General features: G+C 36.1%; 1 protein-coding gene across 1 annotated transcript; it reads left to right on the plus strand.

The window, feature by feature from the left end:
• The first annotated feature begins 6,819 nt into the window (after window positions 1-6,819).
• On the plus strand, window positions 6,820-7,743 carry LOC131060189 (uncharacterized). Its single transcript, XM_059207829.1, has 3 exons — window positions 6,820-7,100; window positions 7,356-7,421; window positions 7,528-7,743. The coding sequence occupies exons 1-3, from the start codon at window positions 6,843-6,845 to the stop codon at window positions 7,576-7,578; spliced, it is 375 nt and encodes a 124-aa protein (XP_059063812.1). The 5' UTR covers window positions 6,820-6,842; the 3' UTR covers window positions 7,579-7,743.
• Window positions 7,744-18,219: the final 10,476 nt, after the last annotated feature.

Below are 18,219 nucleotides of genomic sequence, written 5' to 3' on the forward strand. Positions count from 1 at the left end.
TTCTCAGATTTCAGACACAAGTGTACCTCTGAATTTTTTCTTCTAATCTGTACTTTTCAGTAGTGTATCAGTTGTTCTTTGATCTGCATTCTCATATTAGGGTTTGCTTGCTTACTTGCTTTCTAGGTTAGATTGCATTGTGCATCATTCCTCTCTCTCATTTACAACAAAGCAATAGAAAACCTAAGAGGTAATCCATGACTCTCTCTTTCTCATAAGAAGTAGTCGACGTACATTACCTCCCTAAGCTCTTTCGTATTCCATGAGTGTGTATGAGAGTGTGATTAGGGTTTCCACACTCAGTCTCACTTTTTCCCCTACACATCTTTGGTGAACCTGATGTGAATCCAATTTCATTTGCATTTAATTGCATTGTTAGATCTAGATCTATTTTATTTTATTTTATTTCAAAACATTAAAAAAAGAAGAAGATAGGTTTCTTTCATTTTCCTTGCATTGTGTGTTTGAGTTTCATGCAATTTTCATTTCAAAATGTCAGATTTATATTTGCAAGATGTTCATGCTTTTGATTATGTATGAAATTTTGTTGATTATGAGTTAAGAAGAATGAATTATATGAATCTCTGGATGATTTTTTGAACCCTAAGCCTTCTAAACCCTCATTTTACCAAAAATAATCAATCTTGTTACTATGCCATTACATGGTGATGAGAAAGATAAGTTGAATGATTCCTCTCATGGGTACATTCCTATCAACTCCTCCACTAGATCTAGCAACATGTTTGACTCTCATGATTCCCTCTATGATGTTATGTCTCCTTTTGAATCCAAAGATAAGCCTTTCAATCACTATGACCATGCTTTATTAGATGATGCCCTTGGTGACTTTATGTCTTTGCCTAAACTTTCAAACAAGAATAATGCATCTAAAAGGTTGATCAAAGTGATCAATGTGAATGAACATAGCAAACTACTTTTTGTTGTCCAAGGTTCTTATCCTTCTCCAACTTCACCTCTTCCTAATCAACCTCTTTTCACGGTTCAAGGTGGATATGGTCATGATTCCTTTAGCACTCCAAACAAACCTATCATTACAGTTCAAGGAAGGAATCCCACTAAGAGTCCTTATAGCTATGCTAAACAACTAACTGAGGAGAGTTATAATGTGGTTGCCCATACCTATAACACGAGAAACAATAGGCAACCTAACCCTCCTCCGGTTTTTCTGACTCCTCTACCTAATTCTCAACTCATTCTTCCTTAAGAACCTCACATTTCACAAACCCTTGGTAAGGAATATGATCTTGTTGAACAACTTAAAGCTACTCCTACCAGGATATCCCTTTGGGATTTGATTCAAACTTCCTTGACTCATCATGGAATGCTACAAGATGCGTTGAAAACATTGAATGTCCCACCCGTAGTGACATCCAATAATATGGCTTCCTTGATTCACTCTATTACATCACCAAAGGCTCAGATTGTGTTTACACAAGATGAGTTGCCCTCTAGTGAAGTTCAACAATAACATGATCCCTTAATGATTACGGTCATTATAAATTATAGTGTGATAAGATGAACACTAGTGGACAATGGTTCTGGCCTTAATGTTTGTAGCATTAACTTGTTGCATAAGATCAATGTTGATACATCTCTTATTAAGCCTGATTATCTCACTATCTGTGGCTTTGATAATTTTGCTAAATCTTCATTAGGTATTATCACCTTTCCTGTTAAGGTAGGTCTTGTTACTTTACCTACTCCTATCCATGTCATGTCTAGATAGTTGGCATACAACTTGTTGCTAGGGAGACCTTGGATTCATATCATGCAAGTTGTTCCTTCTACATTGCATAGGAAAATTAAGTTCATTCACAACAATACAACATACACCTTGTTAGGTGACACAAGATTTCAAGCTTGTTTACAAACATCAAGTTCTAAATACTCTTCAATCAATTCTTCCCCAACTATCTTAGAAAGTTCCTCTAAAGCTTCTACTTTGATTAGTGTGACCAGTTCATCAAACCTATCTCCTATATCTAGATCGATCCCCAATACTTCCTCAAGTGGACCTAAGGTTCTTAAGGAAGAGTCTTCTCGGCTCTACTCTACGACAGAGAACACTTTCTCTTCTAAAAGGATTCTTGCAGAAGATGATTGGGGATCCCTTGATTTCAATCCTACTTTCGTAGGGGAATATAGAATTCCCCCTAGAAAACCTAAGGTTGAAAAGAAGAAAGAAGAAGAACCTAAAAAGAAATCTACTTTGTATGGCCTATTGAGTAATAACTTTGTTGTGGCTTCTCAAACTTGTTATCCCTTAGTTTTTGGCCTAGAGGATTTTGATCCTTCACTGTTTGAAAATCCTCCTTCTCCTTCGCAAATGACTAACCTTTATGGTCCTGGTTTTCGCATCCTAGCTCTGTGTGGATATAATGGAAATGGATGTGGTGCTCAAGAGAAAGAAATTAAGGTTCCCTTGGAAAACAACTTTTAGGATATGACATTTGGGCTTGGTTATGATCTTGTCAAGCATACTAAAGTCTCTAGGTGACCATCTATTAGTGTTAATGTCATTTTTGCTTATCTCTCACTAAAATATCCAGAATATATTGACTATGACCCTTCTTGTGTCTTCGCTTTGGATGTTTTTTCTACCGATGATTCCTTTGATGAATTCTTGGGAGCTTATGACAACCTTCCTCGCTATCACCATAACCACAGTTTTCCCTATTGTTTAAATGTGATGTGAAAGCTTACTTTGGGAAAGAAAGGAATAATGATGAGATAGCTAAAGAATTTCCTCAATTGAGAGATGCTCCTCAACAAAGCAATCTCCTAATAAATGACACCATTGATATCAAGATGGTTCCTTGTGTTGAAGATAAGATCAAGATAGGGAAATATCTTAACGAAGAAGAGAAAAAATAGTATGCTAAGTTGTTACATGAATTTCCTGAGATCTTTGCTTGGATATATTCTGACATGCCTGACGTAGATCCTAAGATTGTCACTCATAACATTTTCCTAATTCCTGATGCTAAACCTGTGAAGCAAAAGATTTGAAAGATTCACCCTAAAGTGGAATTACTTGTTAAAGCTGAGATTGAAAAATTTTGGATGTTGGATTCATCAATCCTATTGATTATCCCCATGGATTTCAAACATTGTGGTTGTGGCTAAAGCTGAAAACAAGATTAGGATGTGTACAAATTTTTCATGATTTGAACAAGGCCTCTTTAAAGGATGATTTTCCCCTCCCAAATATTGATATGATAGTAGATTCAATAGCAGAGCATTCTTTATTATACTTTATGGATGGTTTCTCGGGATATAATCAAATCTTCATCAATCCACAAGATCAATATAAAACTGATTTCACCACTCCTTGGGGTACGTTTTATTGGATCGTGATGCCTTTTGGATTGAAAAATGCAGGCGCGACCTATCAATGTTCGATGATTCTCATCTTCCATGATTATATGCTTAAGCCCTTAAAAGATTACATTGATGACATCTTAGCCAAAACCGTTCTTCGTACAGATCATGTTAAGATCCTTCGTCAAATATTTGAGAGAATTTGTAAGTATAACATGCGTTTGAATCCTCAGAAATGTGTTTTTGGTGTGGATAGTGGAAAACTATTAGGATTCATAGTTTCACATCATTGTGTTGAGGTGGATACGAAGAAGATAGATGTTATTGTTAACATGCCACCTCCTAAGAATGTCTCCCAACTAAAAAGTTTGCAAGGAAAGATCCAAGCTATTCGTAGGTTCATCTCTCAACTTGCAGATCATACTTTTCCCTTCACACAATTGCTTAAAAAGAATATCACTTTCCAATGGAATGAGGATTGTCGTCAAGCATTCGAAGACTTAAAAACTTATTTGGCCAATCCTCCCATTCTTCAACCTGTTGATCCTACTAAGACTTTTCTTCTATACACCGTTGCTTCCCCTCAAGCTCTTATAGTCTTATTGGCACAATGTGATAAAGATGGTAGAGAGTGCCCGGTTTATTACATAAGCCACACTCTACTCGATTACGAAGTCCAATATTCTGCAATAAAAAGACAATGCCTTGCTTTAGTCTTTTCAACCCAAAAGTTGAGGCATTATCTCTTGAATGTTCAGATCCATGTTATCATTAAATTTGATCCTCTTAAAGATCTTTTCTCTAAAACTGACCTTTCTAGATGTTTAGCTAAGTGGGTTATGATGTTGATTGAGTTTGTCTCAAAAAAGGCAATAAAAGATCAACATTGACTGATCACTTAGTTGATGCTCTTTCACCCTTCTCCCTACCTAATCCAGAGTCTTTTCCTGATGAATACATTCTTTTCATTGAAGTTGATGAGACTTGGGAACTGTACTTTGATGGCTCTAAGTGTTGTACAGGATCGGGGGCAAGGGTGGTCTTAATCTCTCCTAAAAAGAAGCCTATTTCTTTATCATATCGTCTCAATCTCTTATGTACCAGCAACATTGGTGAGTATGAAGCTCTTATAGCTAGAATTAAAGCAGCCTTGGCGTTGAATATGAAACACTTACATATTTATGGATATTCTCAACTAATCACAAGACAAGTGACATGAGTTTATCAATCTAAGCAAGACAAATTATTACAATGTAAAGATCTAAATTTATCCTTGTTGCAAAAAATTGATTCCTATACCATGGAGTCGGTTCCTTGAAAAGATAATTGACACATTGATGTGATGGCATGTGTTTCCTCTCTTGTGTCTTTAGGAGACTCCTTGGTAGATCTTAAATTCACTATTCACAACCTTACTTCCCCGGCTATTGCTGATAATCCTAATAATGTGGCATATTATTGCATTGGGTAAGTGCACCAAGATGGTTAACAGAAAAGTGGCCACATGCCCAAAAAAAACCAAATTTTTCATAACCCGTGTGGGTTCTGAAAATGCAAAAACGTGCTAGGCTTGGTAACACCAAGCCTAGCCAAAAACAATTTAAAAAATAAAAAGTTCCTCAAAACCCCTCCTGGGTTTTGAGGAACATTTTGTTTTTTAATAAAAATTAAAAGTTTCTCAAAACCCGTGTGAGTTTTACGAAACATTTTTTTTGTGTGTGTAGGCCACGGGTTTTAGCCATTTTCAACGCCAAAACCCATGGAACAACAACAAGAGAAAGCCAAAAATCCATAGAACCCACACGGGTTTGTAATTATTTTGGATTTTCCCAGCACTGAGAGCAATTTTCAACAATGGCACCCCATCGAATAGGTAAGATTTTATTGGTTTGATTATTTTTGTTTGCATTTTAATTGAAGTAGGGTTTTTTAATTGATTTAAGTTTTGTTTTTATTAATTTGATGTCAGATTCTTCAAGCAATCCCCAAAAATGAAATAGAAAACAAAGACCTCCTCCTGCACAAGCAACACAAGCAAACCTTGTAAACATTGCACATGAGCAACAAGAAAACCCTCAAGACGTTGCTCCACAGCTACAAAATCCTCAAAATGATGCTCCTCAACAACCACCACCACCCTGTAACCCTCCACGACCTCCATTAGATCATGTAGATGCCACACGAGAGGATCTCATCAATCACCTTACACAAAATAGTGCCCAAAGTTCTTTATTGGTGAATAGGTTGAGGTCCTCTAGGCTTGAGCACCACTCAACCCTCACCAGAACACTAGAAACAATGGCCAATAGTGAAAATGAGGTATCTAGGGAGGTTACGAAATGGGGTTCATGGAGGGATAGACGTCAAACATTTTATGCGGATGGGTTGTCATATGATCAAGTGAAAAAAAGGGTATAGTTAAAGCTGACATATGTGCTCTTTTCACCGATCCTATTACCAGTAACAACCTAGAACTAAATACGACTCGGTTTCCTATACATTGGTGTGTTCATGCTAGGTTGAAAGAAGCTTTTTGGATAGGTGGTATATGGTCTTTGACCAACCACCTTGCAATAATTGAGAGGTGCCTCTATATTTTTTGAGAAAGTTGTATTGTGAGTTTATCCTCGGTGAGAAGCCGAATTACTTTGACATCCGACAATTTTAGGGTAGAGGGAGAGGCTCTGCGCAGGATAGACCTAGGGTCCATAGGGTGGTAGAACCACAACATAGGAGGCGCACAACTCCTGAACCCATGGTTCATGTCACTATCCCTATATCCTTGAAGGAGTCTATGGAATTATAGACTCTTTAGGTAGTTGCATCATTGACTGATGTCATTGTTCAACATGACACACAATTGGTTGGAGAAGAGGATGTATGAGCACCTGCAACACCTCCTTCATCAATGACACCTTGTTCATTAGCAACACCTCCTTCATTAGTGGCACCTCCTTCATCAACATCACCTGATGCATCATTTGGCACGAGCCAGCCCATTCAACATATGTGCCCCACCTGCTAGGGTGTATGTTCTAGTGTAGACACTGATGCGAACAAGGATGGTTTGACATCTCATTTGTATACATGTTGCAGGAGTAGATGCCATGCTTCCACTATAGAGGATGTGGTAGTTTACTCCACCTGCCTCGAGGACATCTCATGTGAGAAAGCCATCCTCTAGCACTCCAAGGCAGAAAAAGATATCCTCTCGGACACCCAAACGACATAAGGTAATTCAGTACAATTAAAATTCATTTGTTGAAATGTATTATGATTAAACATGTATATGTAGATATTGATAAATGCACTTAATTTATTTCTTCTTTATATAGAAACATATGGGGTTTATGGAATTAATGAATGCACCTGATGTCGATGAGGTTCAGCAGAGGGAAGAGGTGAAATCTTCATATTCACTTTGGATTGCATTCTTGATTGTTCGAAATAACTAAATACTTTTATGTCTATATCACATGTTATCATTTTTCATACAGGAAATGGTAATAGTTGCATTAGATTCGACTAGGCCTCCTAAGGTTACAGGAGAACTATACGAGGCTTTGGTGTGCATTTGTTCTACATATGTTAAAAATATTTGTTCTATCTATTTTGTCAACAACTTTGGGTTATTAACTTATAAAATTGTCTTTAACCTATTACAGGCCCCTTCCAAACTTCCTACTAATGTTCTACCATTCCATTTAAGTAGAAGTCCTACACGTATAATATGGGATCCAACACGACCAAGGGAAAAGGTATGTATATCTTAGATCAACTCCTTTTCACTAAGTGCACAACAGAGTTGAAACCCTCTAGTTAACTCCTCTTGGATCACTTACCATGGATATAGGAAATGGTCATAACTGATTCATCTGTGACTTTGCCTCCTACGACCACAACACATCCATCTGAGGCTCCGATATGCTTTAGTTTTTTAGTCTATTAATTTTTAGTTATTATGTGTTATTTGACATATATGTTATTAACATGTATTAATGTTGTTTTACCAGTTACAACCCCCTTCAAGACATCCCACGGATCCTCAACCTCACCCAATTGTAGAAGACATAGATGAGGTAATCAACATTTCAACTTCAAACAATTTAGAGTTCAGTATTTAGTTATTTTGATGTTATATTGAAAAAATATATCTGATTCGACATTTGAATTGTCCTTGTGCAGCCACGTCCTGCTTCGAAGAGGCTCGATTTTGATGATCCGCCACAGTCATAGATATGATGGTATGATGAAAGAATAAGTATCCGGTAGATTAATGAGAGGGGGGGTGAATCAGTAAATAAAAAAACTGATACAAACTTCCCAAACTCAAACTCAATCACACAAAGTAAACTTATCAATGAAATACTGCTATCAAGATCAATACTCATAAGAATATCGATTGATTGTTATAGCAACTTAACAGTAAACAATGTAGACACCTAAAAATGTCTCATTGATCATGTACTAATTATTCCTCTAATTGATTAAATAATTATTTAATTATTTAATTAAGTTAATTAATCTAATTCTTTTAATTTCATATTTCCTCATCATCTTACTAATTATTCTATTTCCTATTCTATCATCATTTAATCATTTTAATCATTTTCTAATGTTAATTAAATATTTATTATTTAATTAATTCTGATTAATTCCACAATTTAAATAGTCTTTATTATTTAAATAATTTTGTTCTCAATTTCTATCTCTAATCATGTAATCATTAACCATTTTCTAAATATTAACTAACTATTTATTATTTAATTAATTATGATTTAATCCTTTAAATTAAATAATATTATTTAATTAAAGTCTATTTCTAGCATAATAGATAGTTTCTTTAAATTATTTAATTAACTAATTAATTCTTCCATTTCCAAATCCCCAAATTCTAATTTCATTTAATTTCATATTCTTCTAAATTCTTCCAAATTCAAATACATGTGCATGATTTCAAAAACCAAATTGAAAATCAAAGTCAAGTTCTAAATATATTCAAATACTAAATTGAATTAAATAAATTCAATTATTTGAATAAATTTCATGCAAAGATTAAATTGAAAATATAAGTTAAAGTGCAAGCACATGCTAAATTAATTAATTAAATCATTTATCTCTCCAGTCTCTATTTTTATCTTCTAGTTCTCTTGGTCATCTTCTTTATTTCCTCCAATCATTCTTTATCTTCTTTCAGTTAGCTTTTTCTCAATCAGTTGACTCAATTAATCTATTCAACCTATTCTGTTTCACCTCCAAGTCAGTAGTTCAACTATCAATCAGCATGTGAGCTCACCTGAGTTCCACCTCTTCATCATCGTGTTCCACCTTTTCAATCAATCTCATCCAAAAATCTATAAATTGAGCATTCAATCCTCACAATTCCTCTAGATCACGAACTTTGAATCTTTGTGTCAATTGCAGGTTGCCAGTGTAATATCTGAGAGCCATCATACCACAAAGAGAATAAGAACAATGGAAGCCATGATGCACAATAGGGAGTTTCATATTGTTTAATTTAATTCCGTTTTGCATCTATTTCATTGGTTTTATGTTTGAATTGCTTATATACTTAAGGAATTCGTGATCGTCCTTATTTCGTATTTAGCAATGATGTATTTAAGCATAGCACAAACAACATCCAAATGCTTCATTTCTCAACACTTCCGATTACCATACTTTATCAAAAATAGTTAAGTAGTTAATCAAATCAACAATAAGATCATAACCACAAAACATTCACCACATGACACAAGTATTTATACGTGGAAAATCCAAATAGGTAAAAACCACGGTGAGATGGGACTCGCGAGAAAATATTTGAACTCTTCTGAAGTTTGCCCTGTTAGGAGCCTAGCCTGTTAAAGCTTTTACAAAAGTCCTATTAAGAACTGATCCTGTTAGGAATCTTCCGGTTAAGGGATTGACTACAAATGCCTTGTTACAAGCAAATACCCTGTAAGGAGTAAACTTCGTAGAGGATTTGAGAATCCAATTTAATAGACCACCTTGTTAGAGGATTTAATAAGTAACCAAGCTTGTTAGAGCTTACCCGGTTAGGGGATTTCAATTATGTTGTAATTGTCAGAAAACAACAGGAGTTTCTTGATTTGTCTGAATAACACTATATTTGCTTGATCAGATCCATTTAAGCTTCTATTTGCCTTTACTCAAACTGCAAACTCATTCTCTGGTTAGGCAACCACACACTCAACTAATTTTTGCCAACTCTTGCCAACCCCAAAACAAAAACAACTTCATTGACCTTAAATACAAATCAATTAGGTCGATAACACAACAAAAATCTAATCCTCTCATCATTGAGATTACAAACAAGTCAGTACAAGCATGACCATTGGATTTCATAGCAATCTCTTCACATCAATCAAGAAAACCTCAATTGCTCCTTGATTACCGCTTCATCGAGCTCAGTAACTCATCACGCACTTTGCATTAGATGCAATACACTTTGCTCCTTCCCTAGACAAATAATCACGCCAAAACAATTTAAACTTGTCTTCATACAATGACCTTACGTGTCACCATCATTACCGCTCAAATCATAAACCAACATAACCAATTTGACAACCTTAATCGGTTAGGGTTTGGCAAAAACAACTGCTAGGGTTTACCGGTTACATAACATAGAAAGGGTTTAACCTTTTACTCTGATTATCGGTTCAACTCACAAACTTGCATACCGGTTTACAATAACTTTTACAAAGTTCTTCCTACCGGTTACAAGACAATATCAATATTAACAAGAATATCAGCAATATCATTACCGATTCAATTGACATCAATGGAAACATAACATATCATTAATGCAATCTTTATGCAGATACCAACAATGGCATTGATGTCAATACAAATATCAACACCATTGCTTTGTTGTTGTGATTGTGAATAGGAATCCCAGTTTACATTACCAAGTATCATGCTCTCTCTATCTTCAGTCTGTCACTTGTTTTCCTTCACATAATCACATAATTCTTCTCTCCCTTTGACAACAATGCCAAATTGAAAGTAAAACATGTAATGTCAAATTTTCATTGTGCATCAACAACATACTACAACTTGATGCTCCCCCTATGGAATACATCCACTTCTACATCAACCCTTGTAAAAAATTTGCAAGTAATTTAGGGACTGATGCAGTCAACATCATGCTCAACTAACTTCATGAAAGGGACAACCCCTAACTGACTTTTAAGATACTCAAAAGTGGTCTTCGGCAGAAGTTTCGTAAAAATATCTGCAAGCTTCTCCTTGGTAGAAACATGCTCTAAGATAACATCTTTACTCTGAACTTTTTCCCTCAAGAAATGATTCTTCAATTCAATGTGCTTGGTTCGTGCGTGCAAAACAAGATTCTTAGAAATATTAATGGCACTTTTGTTATCACATAAAATCTTTATAGGTTATGAGATCTTCATCTTAAAACCTTCCAAAATGTGCCTCATCCAAATAGTCTATGTGCAATTCATATAAGATGCAACATACTCAACTTCAGCAGTAGATTATGAAGTACAACTTTGCTTTTTGCTACTCCATGAAACAAGCCTTCCTCCAAGAAAAAATGCTCCACCGGTTGTGCTTTCCCAGTCATCAACATTTCCTGCCCAATCAACATCTGTGTATGCCTTCAAATCAAATTTTCCTCCATATGGATACCATAATCCATAGTCAACAATACCTTTCAGGTGTGTTTCCTTAGGATTTTTTTGGAATCTAGCAACTATACTAACTGCATGGGCAATGTCTGGTCTGCTGTGACCAACATAGTGTAACTTGCCAATCATTGACCTGTATTCCTTCTCATCAACAGACTTACATTCATCTTCCTTGGACAATTTACAACCTGTAACCATTGGTGTCCCAACTGGTTTATAGCCACTCATGCCAAATATCTTCAAAACCTCTTTCACATACTTAGACTGTGTGATGAAAATACCATTCTTCATTTGTTGTATCTGCAAGCCGATGAATTCTTTTACTTCCCCTACTAAAGATATTTCAAACTCATTTTTCATTTCCTCTGCAAAACTATTGTTCATGACATCATTACCTCCAAATATAATATCATCAATAAATACTTCACTGACCAGTATTTCATCTCCTACAGACTTGAGATATATGTTACTATCATCACTGGTTCTTAGAAAGTCTATCTTCATTAGATGTGTATGAAGCCTTTCATACCATTCTCTGGGTGCCTGCTTTAATCCATATAAAGCCTTATGCAATCTGCATGCCATGTCTTTCTCACCAGTCACAACATAACCATCTAGCTCTTCTATGTACACTTCTTCTTCCAGTATCCCATTAAAAAATGCAGACTTAACATCCATCTGATATACCTTGAACTTCTTATGGGCTGCAAATGCAAATAAAGTTCTGACACCTTCCAGTCTTGCTATTGGTACAAAAGTTTCACCATTATCTTCTCCTTCTTCTTGAGCATAACCCTTGCAAACTAATCTTGCCTTGTTACGAATTACAACACCATCTTCATTTAACTTGTTCCTGTATACCCATTTATTACCTATAACATTCTTATTTACCGGTCAGGGTACTAGGGTCCAAGTGTTGTTCTTCTCAATTTGATCCAATTCCTCCTCCATAGCTTTAACCCAATGATCATCACCGAATGCCTCCTTAGAAGTTCTTGGTTCAATGGTGGAGATCATGCAATAATTCTCTCTGATTCTTCTTCTGGTTAGTACTCCAGCATTCTTGTCTCCAATAATCTACTTACGATTGTGATTCAATCTCACATATCTAGGAATAACATGATCATTATCTTCAGGTTCAACTTCTTCTTTGTCATCATCTTCTTCTGAATTTATTTGTTCTGGTTGAACAAGTGCATCAGAATTTGCTTTGTCGGTTGCAGATTTGACAGTTTCTAGTTCCAAAAAATAAAATACAAGGATCTTCATCCTTTTTCTCTAAACTGGTTCCTTCTGAGACTTCAGGAAATTCATCCACTCAAACATCAACACTCTCAACAATTCTCTGTGTCCGGTTGTTAAAACATTTGTAGGCCTTACTCTTGGTAGAATAGCCAAGAAATATGCCTTCATCACTCTTAGCCTCAAATTTGCTAATGTAATCACCTCTCTTAATAAAACATTTGCTTCCAAATATATTAAAATAGCTAACATCAGGTGATCTTCCATACCAATATTCATAAGGAGTCTTTTCCTTACCTCTCTTAACCAGAACCCAGTTCATTGTGTAGACAACTGTGATGATAGCTTCTCCCCAAAAGGTGTTCACAACACCTCCTTGTATCAACATTGTCCTAGTAGCTTCTATAGACACCTAAAATTGTCCAGTCTAATTAAATAAATATTTTATTTATTTAATTATTTTAACCTAATTTTTCTATTAATTAAATAAATCTTTATTTATTTAATTAATTCATTTATCCTCTTCTAGTCTTATTTCTCATTTAAATAAATACTTATTTATTTAAATTATCCTTTCCTAAATTAAATAAATACTTTTATTTATTTAATAGATCCCACTTCTTCTATTAATTAAATAAATCTTTATTTATTTAATTAATTCATTATCCTTTTCCACCCATGACACATGTCATTCATCTCTTAATTCATACGCTACCTACCCTTTCATTATTTTCTTATTTTCTCTACCTACCCTTTAATCATACTCGACCATTTATCTTTTACACCTCTCAATCTTATCCCTCCATTTCTTTTAGTGTCTTCTATATAAGGGGATGCTTCCTTCATTATCAAACTCTAACTAACTGACGCATCAATTGACTAGACTACGCATTCGATCTTTCATATGCGATCCTACTTGCAACCACATTTCCGTTCTTTGTTGAGCTCTTATGCACATATAAAATCTGAGAGCAAATATATCAAGCAAGATCAATGGAGATAGGAAGAATGGAGATTCAAACCCTATTGGACATGTGATGGTATAATCTTTGTGATTTCATTTGATTTGCATTATCTTAGGTAATCTTCATATGTTATGGTGGATCTTTGTTGTTGTTAGGCTAGGGTTTTGTGGTTGAATTCATTTAGCCTTTCAACATTGTTGTTATCCATTTTCACCGAATACATTTTGGCACACCCAGTGGGACTCTTGTCCCTTTTGCATTTAACATCTTTTGTTGCAGATTTTGTGTTTTTAAGTTGCAGATCTGACATTTCCGACAACATTTTGATATTTTCGCGCCTGCGTACATTCAGATTGTGTTTTTGATTTTCTGCCACGTCTGTGGCATCTAGAATTGCGTCTGCGTCTTCGACATTATTTCACTTTTTTTTGTAGATTGCAGGATCGCGTCTGTGTTCCTGAATCGCGTCTGTGAACCTTTGAATCACGTCTATGTTTCTGACAGTATTTTTATTTTCTAGATTGCAGGTTTTCATTATAGGCGCGTCTGTGGGCGATTTAATCACGTCTGCGAGATCTAGTCGCGTCTGTGATCATTTTAATCGCGTTAGTGTCTTGCAGGATTTTCTGTTTTTGCTTTTTTTTTTGCAGAAACGCGTCTGTGTTGTGGAATTGCGTCTGTGTAGGGTAAAATCGCGTCTATGTAGGGTAAAATCGTGTCTGTGTTTTTGAATTTTTATTTATTTATTTTCCTCATTTAAGGTTATCATTTTTTGCCATTTTGTCTTGCATTTAATGTTTCAGATCTGGTTTATTTTGAGCTAACATCTTTAGATCTAGCTAAAAAAATTGGTGTAGTTTGTCTTGAAAGCAAAATCATTTTGTCAAAGGCCCCTATTTCACAAAGTCTTTTTGATCTAAAATTTACCTAACTTGTGTGCTTGCAGGAAGGGGTGATCATTTGAAACCATCCAAACTACTAATAGATCTTTGTTGCAAGACCTTGGCAAGGGTTTTTGATCTTTATTGTGTGTCTTGTTTTCATAGACTAGCAAACATTTCAATTGGTGCACTAAAATTGAATCGGTATCTTTTGTGTCTTGGGCAATAGGCTCTTTTTGTTTCATCTTTAGAGGGCGTGTCTCCCCGTGTGGTCATTAGGACTACTAGTGAGAAGAGAACGACCCAAGTGGTAGCGAGGAAAACCCACCTCTTCTGAACCACTATAAACAATTGTATCCATGGTGAAAATTATGGATAATGTGTGCTGATTAGTTCATACCGACACTATGTCTCCCCATAAACCTGTTTGATCAAATTTATTTGATCAGTTGTAGGGCGTAACCCCTATCGGTTGGGAGCCTTTTGTATTTACAGAGCTGAAAGTGTCGCATGTATGGCCACACAAGCGGATGCCCTTACTAGCACCTTTTTGTTTTAGAAGCCAAAATCCTTCTAGTTGTTGGGGCAGGAGGTCAGACCTCTAGAGCGGCCCACACACATACGGTTCTTAGTAGAGATACAAAGTTCGCCATGGGGAGTTTTTGTGGGGACTGATGCTTGGCTGCCCCGAGAAGTGAGTGTCGAGGGTGGAGCCAGTGGGTTCAAGCATCTAAGTATCCGCTCTGAATAGCGTAGCTCATGTGGGATCAACAACTATTGTTCTGGCCAACCATAAGAATTGTGCTTGTCTTCTTTTAAACATTCAAATATTCAAGACCAAACATCAAAACATTGTGTCTTTTATGTCTTCAAGTGTATGCAAAACATTTTTACATCAAACATCACACTTTTCTTTGAGTCATTTTGAGTCTAAACACTTGTAAACATTGAGTCTTCATCAACATTGTGTCCTCTTGTCACAGAAAAACAATCAAAAATTCAGATTGGCTCACAACAAACAACTTCACAAATTGGAAAAATTTACAGTCCAGCAAACAAGAGCAGTCAGTTTCAGACTTATTGAGCTTCCTAGGTTATCTCTTTGGATTTTCATTTAGCATTCAACCTATTTCTAGGTCTCACAAAGTCCATTATTGCTTTACACCTTACATTACATTCACATTTGTCTAAACTTGAATCAAAAGGTCACTTGCTTGTCCTCATCATACTTTGTCAACACATTACATACAACAACATTTTGCTAAGTGGTCCCTCATCAAGGTCTATCACCTTTGGGTCTCATTTGGTCTTACTTAGAGTCAAGGTCAACTTACCTCATCAAGAGAAACTATCATCTCTTTGGAAGCCACACCTACTCTACTACATACATACTTGGTCTTACACTTTGGATATTGCAAGTACACCTCAGATTCATTTACATTCCATCCAACTCTTGGTCTTCCATACTCTTTCCATTTTCATCTAGTCTCACACATCTTGGTCAAAACCTAGTTCATGGTTGAAACCCGTTCCCAAAAATCTAGGAGAGAAACTAAAGAGGCTCAAGAGTTCGCAAACATGAGTTCCTATGAGTACGACAATGATATATTTTTCAATTCTGATCATACTACATTACTTGACATGGATGCTTATAGAAACATTCCAAATGTTGAGAACATGGACACTACAAACAACAATTATACACACAATGACAATATGGACAACATTTTAGTACATTCAGCAGAAGTGGAAGACTCCATTATGGATCCCCGTTTCAATCGATTGGTCGAGGAAATAATGAGGAGAGATAGACAATACTTCTTACAAGTGATGGCACAAAGTGGAGCCAAGATCCCTCATGATTTTGACATGTCTCAAATAATGGAAAATCGACCTTTGCAACAACCTCACCTCAACATGGATCAAAGGAGGCCTAATAGTGGAAGCAATATAGGACCACATCTTGTGCCTGAATCACCATCATCTTTGTTTCAAAAACCAGAGGTCCCATACACACATGGTCAAGCATATGATACTCACCTTTGCAGACCATTATGGAAGTCTAATGTAGAAAAATATACTCAATCACATACCAATGCTAAGGATCAACCATCAAAGCAAATGGATATCCAAAGGCATGCTCAAAATTTGGACACAAGGAAACCCCGTGTTAAATTTGGGGGCAACACACTAGAACAAACTCATGACATTCCTGTAGAGTATGGTATACATGGACAACATAGATTTTCCATTCCTCACCATGACTCTATACCAAGTGGTCCATATATGCAACATCATTATAGACCTCCTCCATATGAACATGTGTATGATCAATATCATTCATATATGCAACATGCTCCTCCTCCACCTGGTGGTTCAGGGATGGGGTATGGTCCAAGAAGTTGGTCTCCACCTAAGAACAATTTGGAACAACAAATCAAGGACTTACAAAAGAAAATGGAGGACATAAATACACCGAAGCCAACTTACACAATGAGAGACATATGTCCTTATCCATTTGACAAGAGCATTCCAATGCCTCCTTTTCCTACACATTTTGTGACACCTAAGTTTGATAAGTATAGAGGAAAAGGGGATCCTAAGGCACACATAAGACAATTTTTCACAGCTTGCATTGAGGTAACAGCATAAGAGACATATCTGATGAGATTATTCCCACAAAGCTTAGGTGATCAAGCTATGGAATGGTTCTCCCAACTCCCACCTGGAATTAAGTCATGGGGTGACTTAGCAGAGGCATTTATTCAACATTTCTCATACAACATAGAGACAAACATATCATTCACTACTTTGTGCAACACCAAGAAAAGGGAGGGAGAGTCTTTTTCATCATTTTTACAAAGATGGAGGAATCTAGCCAACAGATGCTCTTGTGAAATTCCACAAAAATAAATGGTAGAGATGTTCACCCAGAATGTTAACAAGGACATTGGTTATGACCTGAGAAAAGCCTGTTTGTCCACCTTCAAAGATGTCATTGAAAAAGGCTTAGCAATAGAGAAGGTCCTAATCAAACAAGGAGTCATTAAGATATTCAAGGAAAACAAAGATGACTTTAAAGGAAAAGATAAGCCAAGATTTTGGAATAAAAACAAGAACACAGTCAATGATGGTGTTGTTGATGCCAATACAGTATGACCCAAAATCATTTTTTTAGGATCAAGCTCTACAAACAATCAGTTGAATACTCAAACAACTTCAAAGTCACAAAGGAAATACACTCCATTGGGAGAACCACTTGAGTCAGTTTTCAAAAAGCTAGTGGCAAACAAAATCATAACAATTTCAAATTTGCCTCCATATGAGCCAAAAGTTAAACCAAATTGGTGGAATGATGATGAGTAATGTGAATTTCATAAGAGTAAGGGCCATAAAATAGGAAACTATCATCGACTGAAGAACATCATACAAGACCTTATTGATAGAGGTGACATTGAGATTCAAGGACATTCATCCAATCAAGAACATGAAATGTTTAAAGAACCATTCCCAAAACACGACAAGGGCAAAGCTAAAGCCACAGATGACCAAACCAACTATACCAGAGCATCCTATAACTATGATTCAACCATCAATCACATTTCAATGGACAATTATGTCTCTACCATTATCATCAAGGACAAAACACCTGAGAATTCTACCCAAAGACCCAAGATCATCCTGAATGGAATTGGATCTTCTTCTGAAACAATCTTTGAATGTAATGTTACAACTCGTCGAGGTAAATTCACTTTGCATGGTGCTCTAGCTAAAAACACTGCTTCCTCATCAACCAAGCCTGAGTATGACCTTGTAGAACAGTTAGGGAAGACACCCGTGCTTATCTCCATCCTTGAGCTCTTACGCATATCCCCTGCACATAAAGCCATTCTTGAAAAAACTTTGAGAGACACTTCCATCCCCACTGATCTGAACATAGACCAGTTTCAAGCCATGGTGGGATACCTTTCTGTTCCACACTCCCTTACATTTACAGAAGTTGATGACGCCTCCTTGAGCCAACCACATAATGCACCTTTACACATTGAATCCTTCCTACACAAACACCGAATAAAACGAGTCTTGATAGATGGAGGAGCAGGTCTGAACATTTGT

The sequence above is a fragment of the Cryptomeria japonica genome, chromosome 7 (genome assembly GCF_030272615.1).
Source record: "Cryptomeria japonica chromosome 7, Sugi_1.0, whole genome shotgun sequence".
NCBI lineage: Eukaryota > Viridiplantae > Streptophyta > Pinopsida > Cupressales > Cupressaceae > Cryptomeria > Cryptomeria japonica.

Bases quoted from the DNA above. Each gene is read 5' to 3' on its own strand.
- LOC131060189 (XM_059207829.1), top strand. From the start codon at position 6,843: ATGGTAATAGTTGCATTAGATTCGACTAGGCCTCCTAAGGTTACAGGA. The intron at 7,101-7,355 runs GTATGTATATCT...TTGTTTTACCAG, and splicing joins CAACACGACCAAGGGAAAAG to TTACAACCCCCTTCAAGACA. The intron at 7,422-7,527 runs GTAATCAACATT...GTCCTTGTGCAG, and splicing joins TTGTAGAAGACATAGATGAG to CCACGTCCTGCTTCGAAGAG.